General features: G+C 36.4%; 1 protein-coding gene across 4 annotated transcripts; it reads right to left on the reverse strand.

The window, feature by feature from the left end:
* Positions 1-3,169: 3,169 nt before the first annotated feature.
* On the reverse strand, positions 3,170-7,111 carry LOC133315915 (uncharacterized). 4 transcript variants are annotated; one of them, XM_061517621.1, is made up of 6 exons: positions 6,852-7,111; positions 6,683-6,754; positions 6,476-6,575; positions 5,006-5,864; positions 4,785-4,921; positions 3,170-4,059 (listed from the first exon to the last, which is right to left on the reverse strand). In XM_061517621.1, exons 2-6 carry the CDS (start codon positions 6,687-6,689, stop codon positions 3,213-3,215), a joined length of 1,950 nt encoding a protein of 649 aa, XP_061373605.1. In that variant the 5' UTR covers positions 6,690-6,754; positions 6,852-7,111; the 3' UTR covers positions 3,170-3,212. The 4 variants fall into 4 exon arrangements, with proteins under 4 accessions (XP_061373605.1, XP_061373590.1, XP_061373597.1 ...); XM_061517606.1 differs by having other exon boundaries at positions 6,494-6,575; positions 6,683-6,774; XM_061517613.1 differs by having other exon boundaries at positions 5,006-5,858; positions 6,683-6,774.
* Positions 7,112-14,391: the final 7,280 nt, after the last annotated feature.

The following is a 14,391-nucleotide window of genomic DNA, read 5'->3' on the forward strand; positions in this document are numbered from 1 at the left end:
AAATTTATTTACGTAATGGAGAATTTGAGAGTTGTGAGACTTAGTAAAAGAAAAAAATTGAAACCCTTTTTTCTGTAATATTGAGGACTTTGAGTTTCCAACCAATTTTGATTGCGCACAATGGTTTGGTGGATTTGTAGCATGGCTTTTTGCGTATGGTAGGGATGAAAGTAGGTGTTCGTACCTAGTGGAGGTTGTTTTAACCGATTAATGATTAGCAATTTGTTGGGGGCACTTTGATCAAACGCAATGAGTTAGTATTAAATATTAGTAGATGATTAATACTACAAACAAATTAATGTGACGTTCTCTTTTCATCGTAATTCTTCTTGTTGATTGAGTTTTATGAAAGTGTTACTAAATAAAGAGTTAATGTGCGTGTGTGTATATATATATAGGGACAGGATTCTTTGACACCGGTATCAAATTTAAAGTTTGACACCTCATATAAGAGCCATTAGATCAAAAAAGATCAACGACTCTGATTTGTAAGCATGTGACATCATTGATCTTTTTTGATCTAATGGCTCTTATATGAGGTGTCAAACTTTAAATTCGACATCGGTGTCAAAGGATCCTGCCCCATATATATATATATGGCTTTATTAATCTTGCAACTGAAGAGAAGTTCTCTTATGTTATAGAGATAATCATGTGTGAAATTCATTCACTTTTAGAAAGAAAAAAAAACAATATGGAAATCGATGTATGTGTAGGAGAGAAAAATACTCTCTTACAACATAAGAGTATATTTTCTCATATATATATATATATATATATATATATATATATATGAAAAAAGTGTGTATCATTTTAAAGGATATAAAATTGTGTCATTTTAAGTGAGAGAAAGAGATAGATAAAGGAGGAGAGAGAGTGGACAAAAAAATATAAAGATGTGGATCTCACCTCTTTGTGAGAGTGAAAGGATATAAGTTGTGTCATTTAAAAGGATAAATATTTTTTCCATATATATATATATATATATATATATATATATATATATATATATATATTATTTAGGAAGATCCATGTGAAATTTACTTAATAATAAAACGTGTATTAAAATAATTGTATTATTAACATTTATCTTAATATATTAGATCACATCTTTTTAACTCTAAGTACTTTTGTGAATACAAAGTTTTTGCTGATATTTACCTTCTTAAGGTTTGGATGTGTTTTTTTTTAAGAATATAACTCAGCTTATTATACCATATCCAACTTTTGTTGTAAAGAACTAATCTGCTAAGTTTGAATTTGCCTGAACATGACCGATCAAACCTGATATTTTAAACAAATGTACACATTTAAGTATTATGCCAAAAAAAAATATTGTGTCAAATTTTAAAAGTAAAAAAATAAATAAATTAAAACTAAAAAATATTTTACGTTAACAAATTATGCTAATATAAAATTATATCATATTTGTAAAATGCATTAATTTAAGCTAACAAACTCCAATTTATAATTATTTTTAAAAATTTAAATTTCAATATATCATGTACTATCAGATCGGTTGAGCCAACTTGAATCATGATCTAAAACTTGACCCGAAAGCACAGTAGAGCTAGTTTTCAAGATCTAAACTTCACTGAATAGCTTTGGATCAAGACGAGTTATAAAGTCGAATTGAATCCATAATACCCTTACTTCGTTGGTGGTATCTGCGGTTAAATGCAAGTCACACCTACTTATTGTAAAGTTTTTTTTTTTTTTTTTTGAATGACAAGTTTATCATAATTGATGAATGTTTTAAAAGAAAGATTATTCAACCCCTATGCCAAGAGGTAAAAAAAGAGTGAATATTTAAGAAAATCAGTAATTAGTACTAACCTAATTGGCATGAGAAAAAATGTTTGTTTATTTATGTAATTTGCTAGTTGAGAATAGTTTCTAATAAGTAAATTGATGTGCTCGTTTTGGCTCAAAGTCTTACACTTGGTAAAGTCTTACACTTTTTCTTTTCTTTTTTTCTTAAGGTGAATAACGAGTTCACTCATGTCAAATTGGGACGATCTTTGTGCGAGTCAAACTTGATCACCAAGTATGTGCTTCATTGCCTTCTGTATTCATTCTAAAAAGATTATTGAACAGTATGCCTTTATCAATCATTCTGAAAAGACTGGCATTTCTTCAAATTCCTATCACCTAAGAAACAAATTCATTTTTTACCAAATTAAACATTTAAATATCCAAGGGAACCAAATCTCTCCCCAAAAAACCTTACACCCATTGGATCAGTGATATTAAAATGGACCCGGCCCGACCGGTGGAAAATCGATTCGATTCTTGCAATGGATTGAATATGCTATTAGCCCAATATTGACCCGGTCGTTAATCGCAGTTCAATCGGCAAATTGATTTTGGAAAAAATATTTTCAATGTTGGAGTCACTGGAATTCGAACTCGTATCTCATGGGAATATCCAACAACTTACCACTAGGCTGAATTTGTTTGTTAGTTAATATATACTATTTATCAATTATTTCAAAATTACATCTAGTGGAAATCGAATGCTTGAAGATATAAATTATAGTATTTATCACTAAGCTATATTTAATTCTTGGTTCACTTGCACCATTTAAAATATTTATTATATAATTAAATATAAAATATAAATTTATATACATATTCGATTAGTACAATTAAATCAGTGACTTACTGATCCGATACCCCCAATCGAGTCGATCACCTGTCCGGATTTAATAACATTGTCGTTGTATAGTTCGTTCGGTGCATTCACACTTCAGACGTATGGATATCAAGATCAATGGATAAAATTTAACAGTCGCCACCAAACAGTCTCCTTCCCTAATGCCCAAATGTCTTCATGGCCCAATTATAAAGTATTACAAGCCGAGAAGAATGATATGCATTAAAGAAAAAGGGAAAAATATTTCTAGTAGAGTTATTGAAAATAAGTTATCTGCATTTATTTTCAAAACGACATCGTTTTGATATTGAAATCTTAAAGAATTATAAAAATAAAGATTATTATAACCCTGAAATAAATTAAAATTATAAAAACATCACGATTTCTGTTCTAAAACAACGTCGTATCGGATTTACTGCAGATAATTTATCTGCAGTAACTGCAGAAAAAGCAAACTCAAAGAAAAACATAAACATCAAGATGATAAATTTCTTGTATGAATTACTTGTCCAACTAACTAATAGTACATTATCTCCAAAAAAAATAATAGTACATGTCAACAATGATGAAATAAAATGTGAATGCACAGTGCCCAGCATGGTAGGTGAACAATACCTACATAGAGGTAAGTAGCACTGTTCCACGCCCAAAGGGATTCGACCCAGTTCCAATAGTCACCAACATTAATACCATGAAAATCTTCAAATGCAGCTTTCAGTAACATATATGCAACTGGAGGAAACCCAATAAAACCTAAAGCAAGGTTACAAGTGGCCCTTAGTAAGGTTCTCAAACTCCTAGCTTTAGTATCAAGCTTCAATGGTCGAGCCATCAAACAAATTGGGACAATAAGTAAAGCCCCAATTTCTGCTGTAGCAAAGTTAATAACTGACATGAGAGACAAACCAATGAAAGCAGTTGATATAGTTACAGACTTTAAGCTAGCCCACTCGCTTTTCTCAGGTTGAGACGCAGCATCTTCAAAAACTGGAGAACCCAATATCAAGTATAAAACTATGAGGCTAAAAGCTGATAGCAAACCCCACACTATAAAGTTTATTGTTGGCGTGGTATTGGGTATTCGACATAAGAAATATGGGAGTAAGGAGACAACAGCACCCCATAAATGAAAGACCAAAACCTTTCTAGCCGAGTTCAGCCATTCCCAAGATTCACGGCTGACATCAACTTCAAAGGCAGATGTGGCTTGGAGAGTGGATTTATTAGCATCAGCATGGAGAGATGCCGCAACTATTGGAAGTGGTGCAACAAGTAACGCAAATGGAATCATGTAAACTCCAACTGACACAAACTTACCAGGGGATGTCAAAAGATACAAAAAGAATGACTGATGAAACTTCTCAAGAAGGTTGTTTATTGAGAGTATGACTCCTTCAATCAACCTGAAACAAGTAGGAAACACTTTGCTCACAATGATCAAACAAAGAAGGAAAGATCTTTTGACTATGCGCTTTAATATAAAATACATAAAGAGTACTATGCAAGTTTAAAATATGTTAAAGCTAAATAACATTCTATAGAAATAAAAGCTTTTCATGTTCACCATCACCAACACAACTCCCTCAATTGGTGAAAGAAACAAAAGGATATAAAATCACCACCCAATTAAATTTGTCATGTTAAAGATTTGAAGACCCCAACTAGTTTGGGATATAGGTGTTGCTTAAGTTGATGTTGATGATGTAAAGGTTTCAATAATTTTCTTTATCTAACAATTTATAAAAATATTAGATGAATAGATGCGATAAGAATCAAACTCTAGACCACTTGATCATAGGCTATGATATCATGTCAAGTAACCAACTCTCTCAAAAATCACCACACGGTTTTTTTTTTTTTAATAAAAATACTGTTTTGGAGTTTCTTCAACTTTCCTAGTATCAAATAATTTATCCAGACTTCTATCACTTTTTTATTTATTTCTAAAAACAAGTACAAGATATATATAACTTCATACAATTTCTTGATACTAAATGGCAAACATGAACAAAAGGACGTCACCATATACTTAAGATTTAAAAATTGTAAAAACTTCTACATGATTACATCGATGTCAGCCATTTATTCCTTGATTGTTACAAATACAACTCATATGAGTGATACATACCTTCCACCCAGGAGAATAAATTCATTACGCCTGATCATTTTATTAGTAAGAGAAACTTTTGGTGAAATTTCCAGAGTGATTGCATCAACTTGATAATCACGGAAGGCACCATGAGGACCGGTAGGAACACCCATACCCTGAGAGGAATAATACACAGATAAGAAAATTTTTATGAAGCGGTCACAGAATAATATAATAAACGGTGGGTAAAAGTTAAAAACCTGGTAATACAATGAACTTGCCAGTGTAGCAGTGCCCTCAACATACTCAGTAGCGGGAATACCAAATTTCCACTGAGGATTTAAGCTTCTAGCGATTTTTCCCAGAGATTCAAATACAACACCCAAAGTATTGAGCCACCTGGAGCCAATTAGAGACCACATCTTCTTCACTTTTATCCGCAAACCTTGTTTATGCACTGCTAGATAATTTACAATATTGATGAGGTCGAGGTTTGGCATCTGCCCATTGGACGCCTCAGCATAAATATTAAGACTGTCTTCTAAATGGTTAGCTTGCTCTGCAACTTTAATTACAAGAGCTGCAGCCATAGTTCCAGCACGTCTAAAACCACCATATAACTTTCTATCCAAATAAAGATTCTGTCCAAATTCATTAATGGTGTTGTTATCATTACATGTTTCACTATTACCTATGTCAACTCCATAGAAAACAGGGGCCTGATATTCTCTTAGCCAAGCAGCCACTGCGGAATATTCTCCATATTGTGAATCAGCCACAAGCCATATGATATCCTTTGCCAGCCAAGTAACCCGTGAAAGCAGTGAGAATACCGAGTATGCAATGCCCAAAGACAAAGCTTCCCCCGGATCAATTTTCTTCGGATTGTAAGGCGTTACCAAGACAATAGCTTCCTTGCCATCCCCTCTTGGCGCTCTAATAATTCCAACAGTATTGATTCCGAGCGATGAACAACTTGTATTTTTTGAGATTATACCTGAATCAGGACTGGTAAAAAAGTGCAGTGGATTGAACTGATCCAATTGAGGGTAGAACTTGTGATAAGCAACTTCAGCATCCAAGCCTGACATATATTGTGCAATGAGTTCATGACTTTCACTGCATTGAAAAACACGGCAAATATTTTACTTCTTTTTCTTGTATATTCGTCTGAAATCTCTTTTGATATTAATAGGATGAAAGGCTTCACCAAATGCTAAGATTAACAACGTGGAAGGAAAGTTGCATAAATAGGAAAATATTTTCAGTACTTCCAGAGCACTTAGTGCTACATCCACTAAAATTAGAAAGAGATTGTAAAGAACCAATTCAACCCAAAAGCTTAATCTGTTAAGTGAAGCTACATTAATGATTTTATACTTATCTTTAGAGATGATTCATTTAAATGCATTTACTCCACTCACTTTTTTATTTCTAATTTTAGCAAAGAAGTATGTAATAAGGAGTACTCAAATTTGACTGTCATAAATAGGGAGTGGGAGAATAAAGAAGTTATGTATACATAAGAATATGAAGAAAATAAATTAGAAATTGCATAACTGAATGTTCAAAGTATTAATATAAATTTAGAACCAATTCAACTAAAAACGTTAGTTCAGTTCATGACTAGCATCATTCACAGTGATTTCCATTTTCCACGACGAAAGAGAGTGTAACATGTAAAGTGAAATGATAAAAGAAAAATTGAAAATCCAAAGTAAGTTAGTTACATGGATGAGCCTTTGGACCTGAACTCGAAATCAGTTAAGTCGTTGATGAATTTAATTGCATCAGAGACATCGTGAGAAGAGAGCATGTTTTTTGCAGAACCTGCACACACACACACACACACACAAAAAAAAAAGTAGTTAGTAATGAGAACAATGAAACTGAAGAAGGGGGAAAAAGGAAAGGTAGGTTAGGATAGTAATTTGGACCTGGCATGAGGGCATTTTCGGAAATGTAGATGTTCTTGGCGAGGACAGGGAGAAGAAGAAGAGCCACGATCCCTGCAATGAAACAAACGACACTGCGAAGAGGATCGTTTTATCAAAACCAAATCAATCAACACAGATAAGAAGAAGAAGATAGAGAGAGAGAGTTTACCTGACGAAAGTACTGTGAGAGATAAGAAAGAGCCCTAACCGCACGATTGGGCGTGTTCTAAGTTTAGCTCTATTGTTATCACTATCGCTATCAGCCATGCCTTCACTTCACTTCAGATTCAGAAAATCACAGTGTTCATTCAACGCGAACAAAGAGAACAAGAGTGTGTTGAGGTTGTTACTCTTGAGATTGGATACAGAGAGTTGTTTTCCCTTTCTGATATCGAAACTTCATCAGATTCAAAAAGATGATTTGTGATCTTTTGTTCTTTTTCTTTTTCTGATATCGAAACTTGATCGGAAGAATTTCACGGCGTTTTTTTTTTTTTTTTTGTATTTTGCCGGCTCAACCGAATTAATTATAACAAAAAAAAATAATATTCTGTTTGAGAAAAAATAATAGTTTTAACAAGGTAATTAAAAATATTTAAAGAAAAAAATTATATTTACGATTTCTTTTCGATTATAACTACTTATAATCAAATCTTAATAGTTATTTTTCGTTAATTTAATGTTTATAATTTATTTAAAATTAATAATTAATTAATAAAAATGACTCAATAAATTATAATCATTAATTGATAGAAATTAATGATTAAAATTTAGTTGTGAGTAAACGATATCGTAAATATAATCTCTCTTAGGAGGTGTTTGATTCAAGTTTTCTTAGAGGATGCATAGGCATTACATATTAGGATTTTGTGTGATCCGTGTTTGGTTCAAAAATTTTAAGAATATTGGTAACAAACCTACTTGCCTAGACTTTTAGAATTGTTTTAAAAAAATGATCTAATGCACTATGTCAAAATGCCAGTTTGGAGATGGTATTGCAAGATGAATGGCTAAACGGAGAAGTGGGAAACAAAAGCATGACAAAGATAACCTTCTATAATTTGGAGGAGAGTGGATTTGGAGTAGAGGTGTAAACATTCAAAAATTAAAAAGGGATTAATTTGATAATCTTACCTCATTTTTTCATTAATATTTTATCTTCAACCAAACATAGACTTATAAAATTCTACTCAATTTTTCCAATAAATTTTTTGCCAACCAAATATTTTTTTTAATTTTCCTACCAAATTTCTTTTCCCACCATATCTCTAGTAATTATATTTCTCTAGTAAAAAAAAATTTATTCTCTACCAAATTTATTCTCTACACTTTTATATAAGATTAAGAGAAATTCCGAATATAAATTTGTTTAATGGATAATAATATGAAGAATCAATTGTGATCAGCGCACTCTCGTGGGCTCTTTGACCGATGAGGAGTTTTTGAATTTTTAATATACCAAATTGATATTTGATTCCCGATATTTATTAATGGGGATTGTTCAGGGCCGCGGGAGAGGCCTAGCGGTACTGAGTGTGGTGACCCCCCACTGCACTCACTTTTTTTTTATGTAAGTGTCGCGACCCCCCGAGCACTTACACGATTATTTTAAATTACTGTAAAATTTCAGAAGGCCATAGTTTTTGACTCGAGTATTCAAATTAGATATTTTTTTTATTGCACATAACTTATCAAGATCTATGTATTAACATCTTATTTGACATATTTTGTCTCTCACAATTATAATTCGAATTTGTAATAATGGTACCACAAACAGAGCTTCAGAGGCATCAAGCATGGCCAACATGTTATCACTTATGCTTGCTTTGTTCCTTCTTTCCCTGCTGCTAGGGTTTTCCATTTTTGCTACCACTTTTTTTCGTTTTATTTTCTTCACAAAAACAAATTTTGAAATTAACTATTGTCTCGAAGAGCTGATGCTGCAATTCTAACATATATAAATTCAATTAATTAAAATTTCAACAAAACTGATTTAAAAATCGAGGAAGCTAAACAAATTAAGGGTTTCTATCTCTTCTTGCCAAAATTTGGATTTAAACGCTCTTGCGATTATGAAACTATTGTTACAAATTTGAACTATGTTTATGGAAGATAAAATATGTCAAATGAGGTGTCATTGGGTATATCTCGAAAAGTTATGTGAAATAAAAAAATCATTTGATTGGGATACTCGAATCAAAAATTACGATCTTTCGAAGTTTTATAGTAACAAGACTAACGGGATTGTGCAACTTGGCACAATCATGTGAGTGCCGGAGGGAGTCGTGACACTCACCTGAAGAAGAAAAAAAAAACTTGTGAGTGTCATGGTGGGTGATGGTCCTCAAAAGTTGAGGCTCATTAAGTGTAAATTGTTCCACAAAACTCATGTTTGGTTATAAATCACTCCCTTCAACCTTCTTCTTTCCATATAGAGCAACTGTTTTGAATAGTGGACCAGAGCAATACCGAAAGTGGGAATTAAGGTAGACCTGGAGCAAATTTAACATTATCTTTTTCACATATGACTATTGGGTTAGTTTGCTTTGTTCAGGACACCTAAGGCCCATCAGAAGGAACCACAAAATGAAGAGAGAAGAAGGAGTGTTGCGCAGAAAGAAAAAAAAGCCTGTTGTAGTACAACAACAGTCAAAGGAAGCAATGGGAAGCCGCCACGTCAGCCACAGCAGAGAAGGTGGAGGTGCTACCTCTGCTACAGGACGAAAGCAAAGGAGCTGAGCAATCAAAAGCAGCCACGTCAGCTGCAGCAGAAGGAGTGGAGGTGCCTCCCTGAATCCGATACCCCTACTCACAAAGGGAGCCAAAAACAAGGGGGACCATCTCCATTTAAGGCCAAACTGACAAAAAGCAAGGCTACCATTGGAGAGGATCTCTATTCGGAGCTGAGCTGGCAAGAAGCAAAGCTACCATTGGAGAGGATTTAAACAAAGCACGACCCTTGATGAAAGGAACAATGGAGATCAAATGAAGAACCCTATAAAAGGAACAAGCAATCCTCATATAAAAGGGGATCAGCGCCCATCCTAGGACTCGTTATCTCTTTGTTTTTCTTTTTGTAAAAATGCTCACTAGGATCTAACTTCCTCTAAGTAGGTGAGGGTTCCATAGAAGTAATCCCTTTTGTCTTAGGATAACTTTGTAAGGAACACATATTTTATAAATGAATTTTGAGTTGCTCTTTGGTTTAATTTATTGATTTTGTGAAACCCTTTGGGCTGGCAACCTCATCCCGGGACCACTCGGTTGATGAAACACAGACAAAGGCGTGTGGAGCATTATCAAGATCCTGGGGTAGTTTAGCCTGAAGAAAGGAGGGAGAAACACCTGGAATGGGGAGCACTGCCATGTGAATCCATGCTCTTTTGAGAAGGCAGCATGGTTTCCTTGCATATAACTCCAAGTACTATGGAGTAACGTGGAGAGTAAGGCCTTACCCTCTGCTTACCTATAGCAAAGCAAGGGAAGGAGCAAAATCCACTTGTAAACTATGCTACCAAGCAAGGTTAACCAAAGGGATGAAAACATGGAACCCGTAACACCTACTTGACTTTTTCTGAAATTAATCTTAACTCAAACTTCTATCACAACCTTTTCCTCACGATAACTGAACTGTGTTTTACCAGCTGATGCTCTTACTTTCATTTCGTTGACTGCTCTTGAAGTTACTTAAATTGATGCCTTTTTATTCGATGACCGTGCTAAGTCATTCACTGCTCTCATCTGGTTCAGAATGGTTAACATTGTTTAACTAGCTGCCCAGAGATTGCTCTTTGTGAAGCTTAGCTGAGAATAATACTTTCTTTATTTGCTCCATTTTACAAATTAAGTTTCCTTTAGCGCTTCTTACTTCACAACTGCTCCCTGAGGACGATAAATCTGGGGCTACAATACCCTATATTGTTTGACACGTACGCTTGCGTATAGTTGAAGAGAGTTGCTCTTAGTCAGAGTAGATTGCTCCTGTTGGCAATCCTAATTATTACTCTGCACTCTTGCTCTCTGAAAAGATATTCCCGAGCAGCTTTCGGTTCGACCAAGCAATTGGCGCCGTTGCCGGGGATCATTTGGCAAGAAAGTGCGTTTTTAAGGAAACATTTTTGTTGTTTAATTTGCAGTCTTTTTGTTTTGATAGACCTCCTCCATTTGTATGAGCACATAACCTACAGAACTTGGACTGGAAATAGTACTTTTTGATCCAGAACCCGAGAGAACCTTCAGAAATAGAAGAAGAATTCAAAGGTTGAGAAACATTATAATGGAGGAGGTTGTAAACAATGATAACAATGGAAATCATAATCATGAGCCTGAATAAGGACCGAATGAAGGAAGAGGGCCATCATTGAATGATATGGCTGCTCCCTTCAGAAATGGTCCAGAACGAGGGTATGTTCCCCTCCCTTGAATATCCCGAACTTTGAAATAAAACCTGCAATGTTCCAAATGATTATGAACGCTGGTCAGTTCCATGGACTGCCCATGGAAGACCCTCACAGTCATTTGGACAATTTCACTGAGATAGTTGATAATTTCAAAGTTCACGGTATTTCGGAAGAAAACATGCGGATGCGGCTTTTTCCATTTTCCTTAGCTAGAAAAGACAAAGAATGGAGGAGAACATTGCCCCCAAACTCCATCACCAGTTGGGAGCAATTGGCGGAACAGTTTGTTACCCGATTTTTCTCCCAAGCAAAACAAGCCCAAGTGAGGGCTGATATAGCTTCCTTTCAAATGTATGATTGAGAAAGTCTGTATGAAGCGTGGGAACGCTTTAAAGAGTTGATACGAATTTGTCCGAATCATGGAGTTTCTGATTGGGGCATCATTCACACGTTCTATCATGGCTTAACCCCACCATTGAAAGCAACTGTTGATGCAGCTGCAGGGGGAGATCTTTTGGATTTTACTTATCCAGAAACCTACCAGTTGTTGGAAAAACTTTCAAAAAAACATATTTCATGGCCTTCCACACGACACAGTGCTCCTAAGAAAGCAGGAGTTCTTGAGCTAAGCTCAGCTGATGCTCTTTCAGCACAAATGGCTTCGCTCCAGAACACTATAAAAAACTGGAAGCCCATGGAACAGAAAAAACCAACTGAGCAACTTCTCTTGACTCAAACAAGTCAGAGTTGCCCCACTTGTGGAGGTCCTCATGAATATGAGGACTGTAACAATCTAGCTGCTGTATGCTATGCAGGAGGGTATGACAACAACATCAGGAGCAATGACAACTATCAAGGAAACAATAACCGAGGCTGGAGGAATCAGAATAATGCTGGAGATAGTGGAGGAAACTACCAGAACCGACTCCCGTATCCCAGGCAGAACCAACAAAACTGGGATAAGGGTGAAGGGAAGTCCCAATCCTTTGAGACTTCTGTCAAGGAGTACATGAATCAGAACAGTGCAGCCGTGCGAAACCTAGAAACCCAAATTGGTCAGCTGGCTGGAGCACTCAAGCAGAGGCAACCAGGGACACTCCCTAGTGACACAGAAAAACCGTCTCAGGATAACCAGGAGAATTGTAATGCTATAAGCCTACGAGATGGAAAGACTTTATCACCCCCAGATTTAGTGGCACGGCCTCGGAAGCGCGAACCAGCAAAACAGCCCATAGGAAAGGAAGCTGAAGGAGCCACTGACCCTTCACATCTTGAAGCTCAGACAGGACCAGAAGAGAAGGTCCAGAGCAATGAGTCTGCTGAAATCAAACCGGATGATGCAACACCTGTAGCAGACCTTAGAGCAACAAAAGTCAGTGAACCAGTTTCAGTTCCAACTTATGTTCCCCCATGCAAGAGAAGCAGTGAACCGATTGAGCCTCCTTTTCCACAGAGGTTGAAAAAGCAACACGAGGATAAACAGTTTAGCCAGTTTCTCGACTTGATGAAACAACTTCACATAAACATTCCTCTAGTAGAAGCTCTGGAGCAAATGCCTGCGTATGCCAAATTTATGAAGGACATTTTGTCAAAAAGAAGAAAGATCGAAGAGTTTGAGACCGTAGCTCTCTCTCAACAATCGTGCAAGTACCTGACTAAAATTTCTCCCAAACTAAAGGATCCTGGTATATTCACCATCCCGTGTACAGTTGGGAAGAACTATCTTGGTCGGGCACTTTGTGATCTGGGCTCAAGTGTAAATCTAATGCCAGCTTCCATCTTCAAGCAGCTTGACATAGGAGCAGCAAGACCAACCACAGTCACTCTTCAACTTGCAGACCGATCTATAGCCAAGCCATAAGGAAAAATTGAGAATGTCCTTGTCCAAGTAGACAAGTTCATTCTACCAGCTGACTTCATCATCTTAGATTTTGAAGCAGATCAAGAAGTTCCAATAATTCTGGGCAGACCATTCCTGACTACCGGTGATGCTATCATAAATGTCAGAAAGGGTGAACTTTCCATGAGTGTAACCGGAGAGGAAGTGATAACAAGGTGGCTGACCACCTATCTCGATTAGAGATAGCAAGGCCACAAGAAGGAGATCATATCAAGGAGACATTCCCTGATGAGCAGCTTCTGATGATCTCTGAAAAACAAGCTCCTTGGTTTGAAGTATTGCAAACTACCTGGCTGCCGGAATCGAGCCATAACACTTGAATCACCAAGGGAGAAAGAGGTTCCATCATGAAGCTAAGCAGTATTTCTGGGACGACCCTTTGCTCTACAAAAGGTGTTTTGACCAATTACTTCGAAGGTGTATCCCTGAAGAAGAACAACAGAAAATACTGGAGTAATGCCACAACTCCCTTTATGGAGGACACTTTGCTGGAGCAAGAACAGCAGCTAAAGTGCTGTAGTCAGGTCCATATTGGCCCTCCTTGTTTAAAGATGCTAATGTTTTTGTTAAAAAATGTGACAGGTGCCAGAGAACAGGGAACATTACAAGAAAGCATGAAATGCCACTTGTTCCAATAATGGAGGTTGAATTGTTCGATGTATGGGGCATTGATTTCATGGGGCCTTTCCCACCTTCCTTTGGAAACAAGTATATACTTGTTGCAGTTGACTATGTGTCGAAATGGGTAGAAGCTGTTGCTACCCCTACCAATGATGCCAGTATAGTGCTGAAGTTCATCAAGAAGAATATTTTCACTCGATTTGGAACCCCTAGAGCAATTATCAGCGACGGGGGTACACATTTCGTGAACAAACAATTCCAATTGCTCCTGAAGAAATATAGAGTGCAACACAAAATTGCCACCCCTTACCACCCACAGACCAGTGGGCAGGTAGAGGTGTCCAACAGGGAGCTAAAAAAAATCCTGGAAAAGGTCGTAAACCCAGATAGAAAAGATTGGTCCAACAAATTGGATGAATCCCTATGGGCGTATCGAACAGCTTATCGAACGCCCATTGGCTGCTCCCCCTATAAGTTGGTATTTGGAAAAGCGTGTCACTTGCCTCTGGAACTTCAACACAAAGCATTCTGGGCCATCACATTGCTAAACATGGATTCCAGAATGGCTGGGGAAAAGAGGTTGCTCCAGTTGGTTGAACTGGAATAATTCCGGAGCAAGGCATATGAAAACGCCAACCTCTACAAGGAGCAGGTGAAAAAGTGCCACGATAAAAAGCTTATCAAGAGAGAGTTAGAGGTTGGAGACAAAGTGTTGCTGTATCGATCCAGATTGAAACTGTTTCCTGGAAAGTTGAAATCAAGATGGGGGGGACCTTATGCAATCACTG

The sequence above is a fragment of the Gastrolobium bilobum genome, unplaced genomic scaffold (genome assembly GCF_033153095.1).
Source record: "Gastrolobium bilobum isolate Gb01-03AN ecotype WA unplaced genomic scaffold, APGP_CSIRO_Gbil_v1 utg46394, whole genome shotgun sequence".
Taxonomy (NCBI): domain Eukaryota; kingdom Viridiplantae; phylum Streptophyta; class Magnoliopsida; order Fabales; family Fabaceae; genus Gastrolobium; species Gastrolobium bilobum.

What these genes read in the sequence shown, in the direction of transcription:
- LOC133315915 (XM_061517600.1), bottom strand. Translation starts at nt 6,949, where the DNA reads ATGGCTGATAGCGATAGTGATAACAATAGAGCTAAACTTAGAACACGC. An exon ending in CGAAAATGCCCTCATGCCAG is followed by an intron (nt 6,576 to 6,682) that starts GTCCAAATTACT and finishes GTGTGTGTGCAG; the next exon opens with GTTCTGCAAAAAACATGCTC. An exon ending in AGGTCCAAAGGCTCATCCAT is followed by an intron (nt 5,865 to 6,475) that starts GTAACTAACTTA and finishes TTTTCAATGCAG; the next exon opens with TGAAAGTCATGAACTCATTG.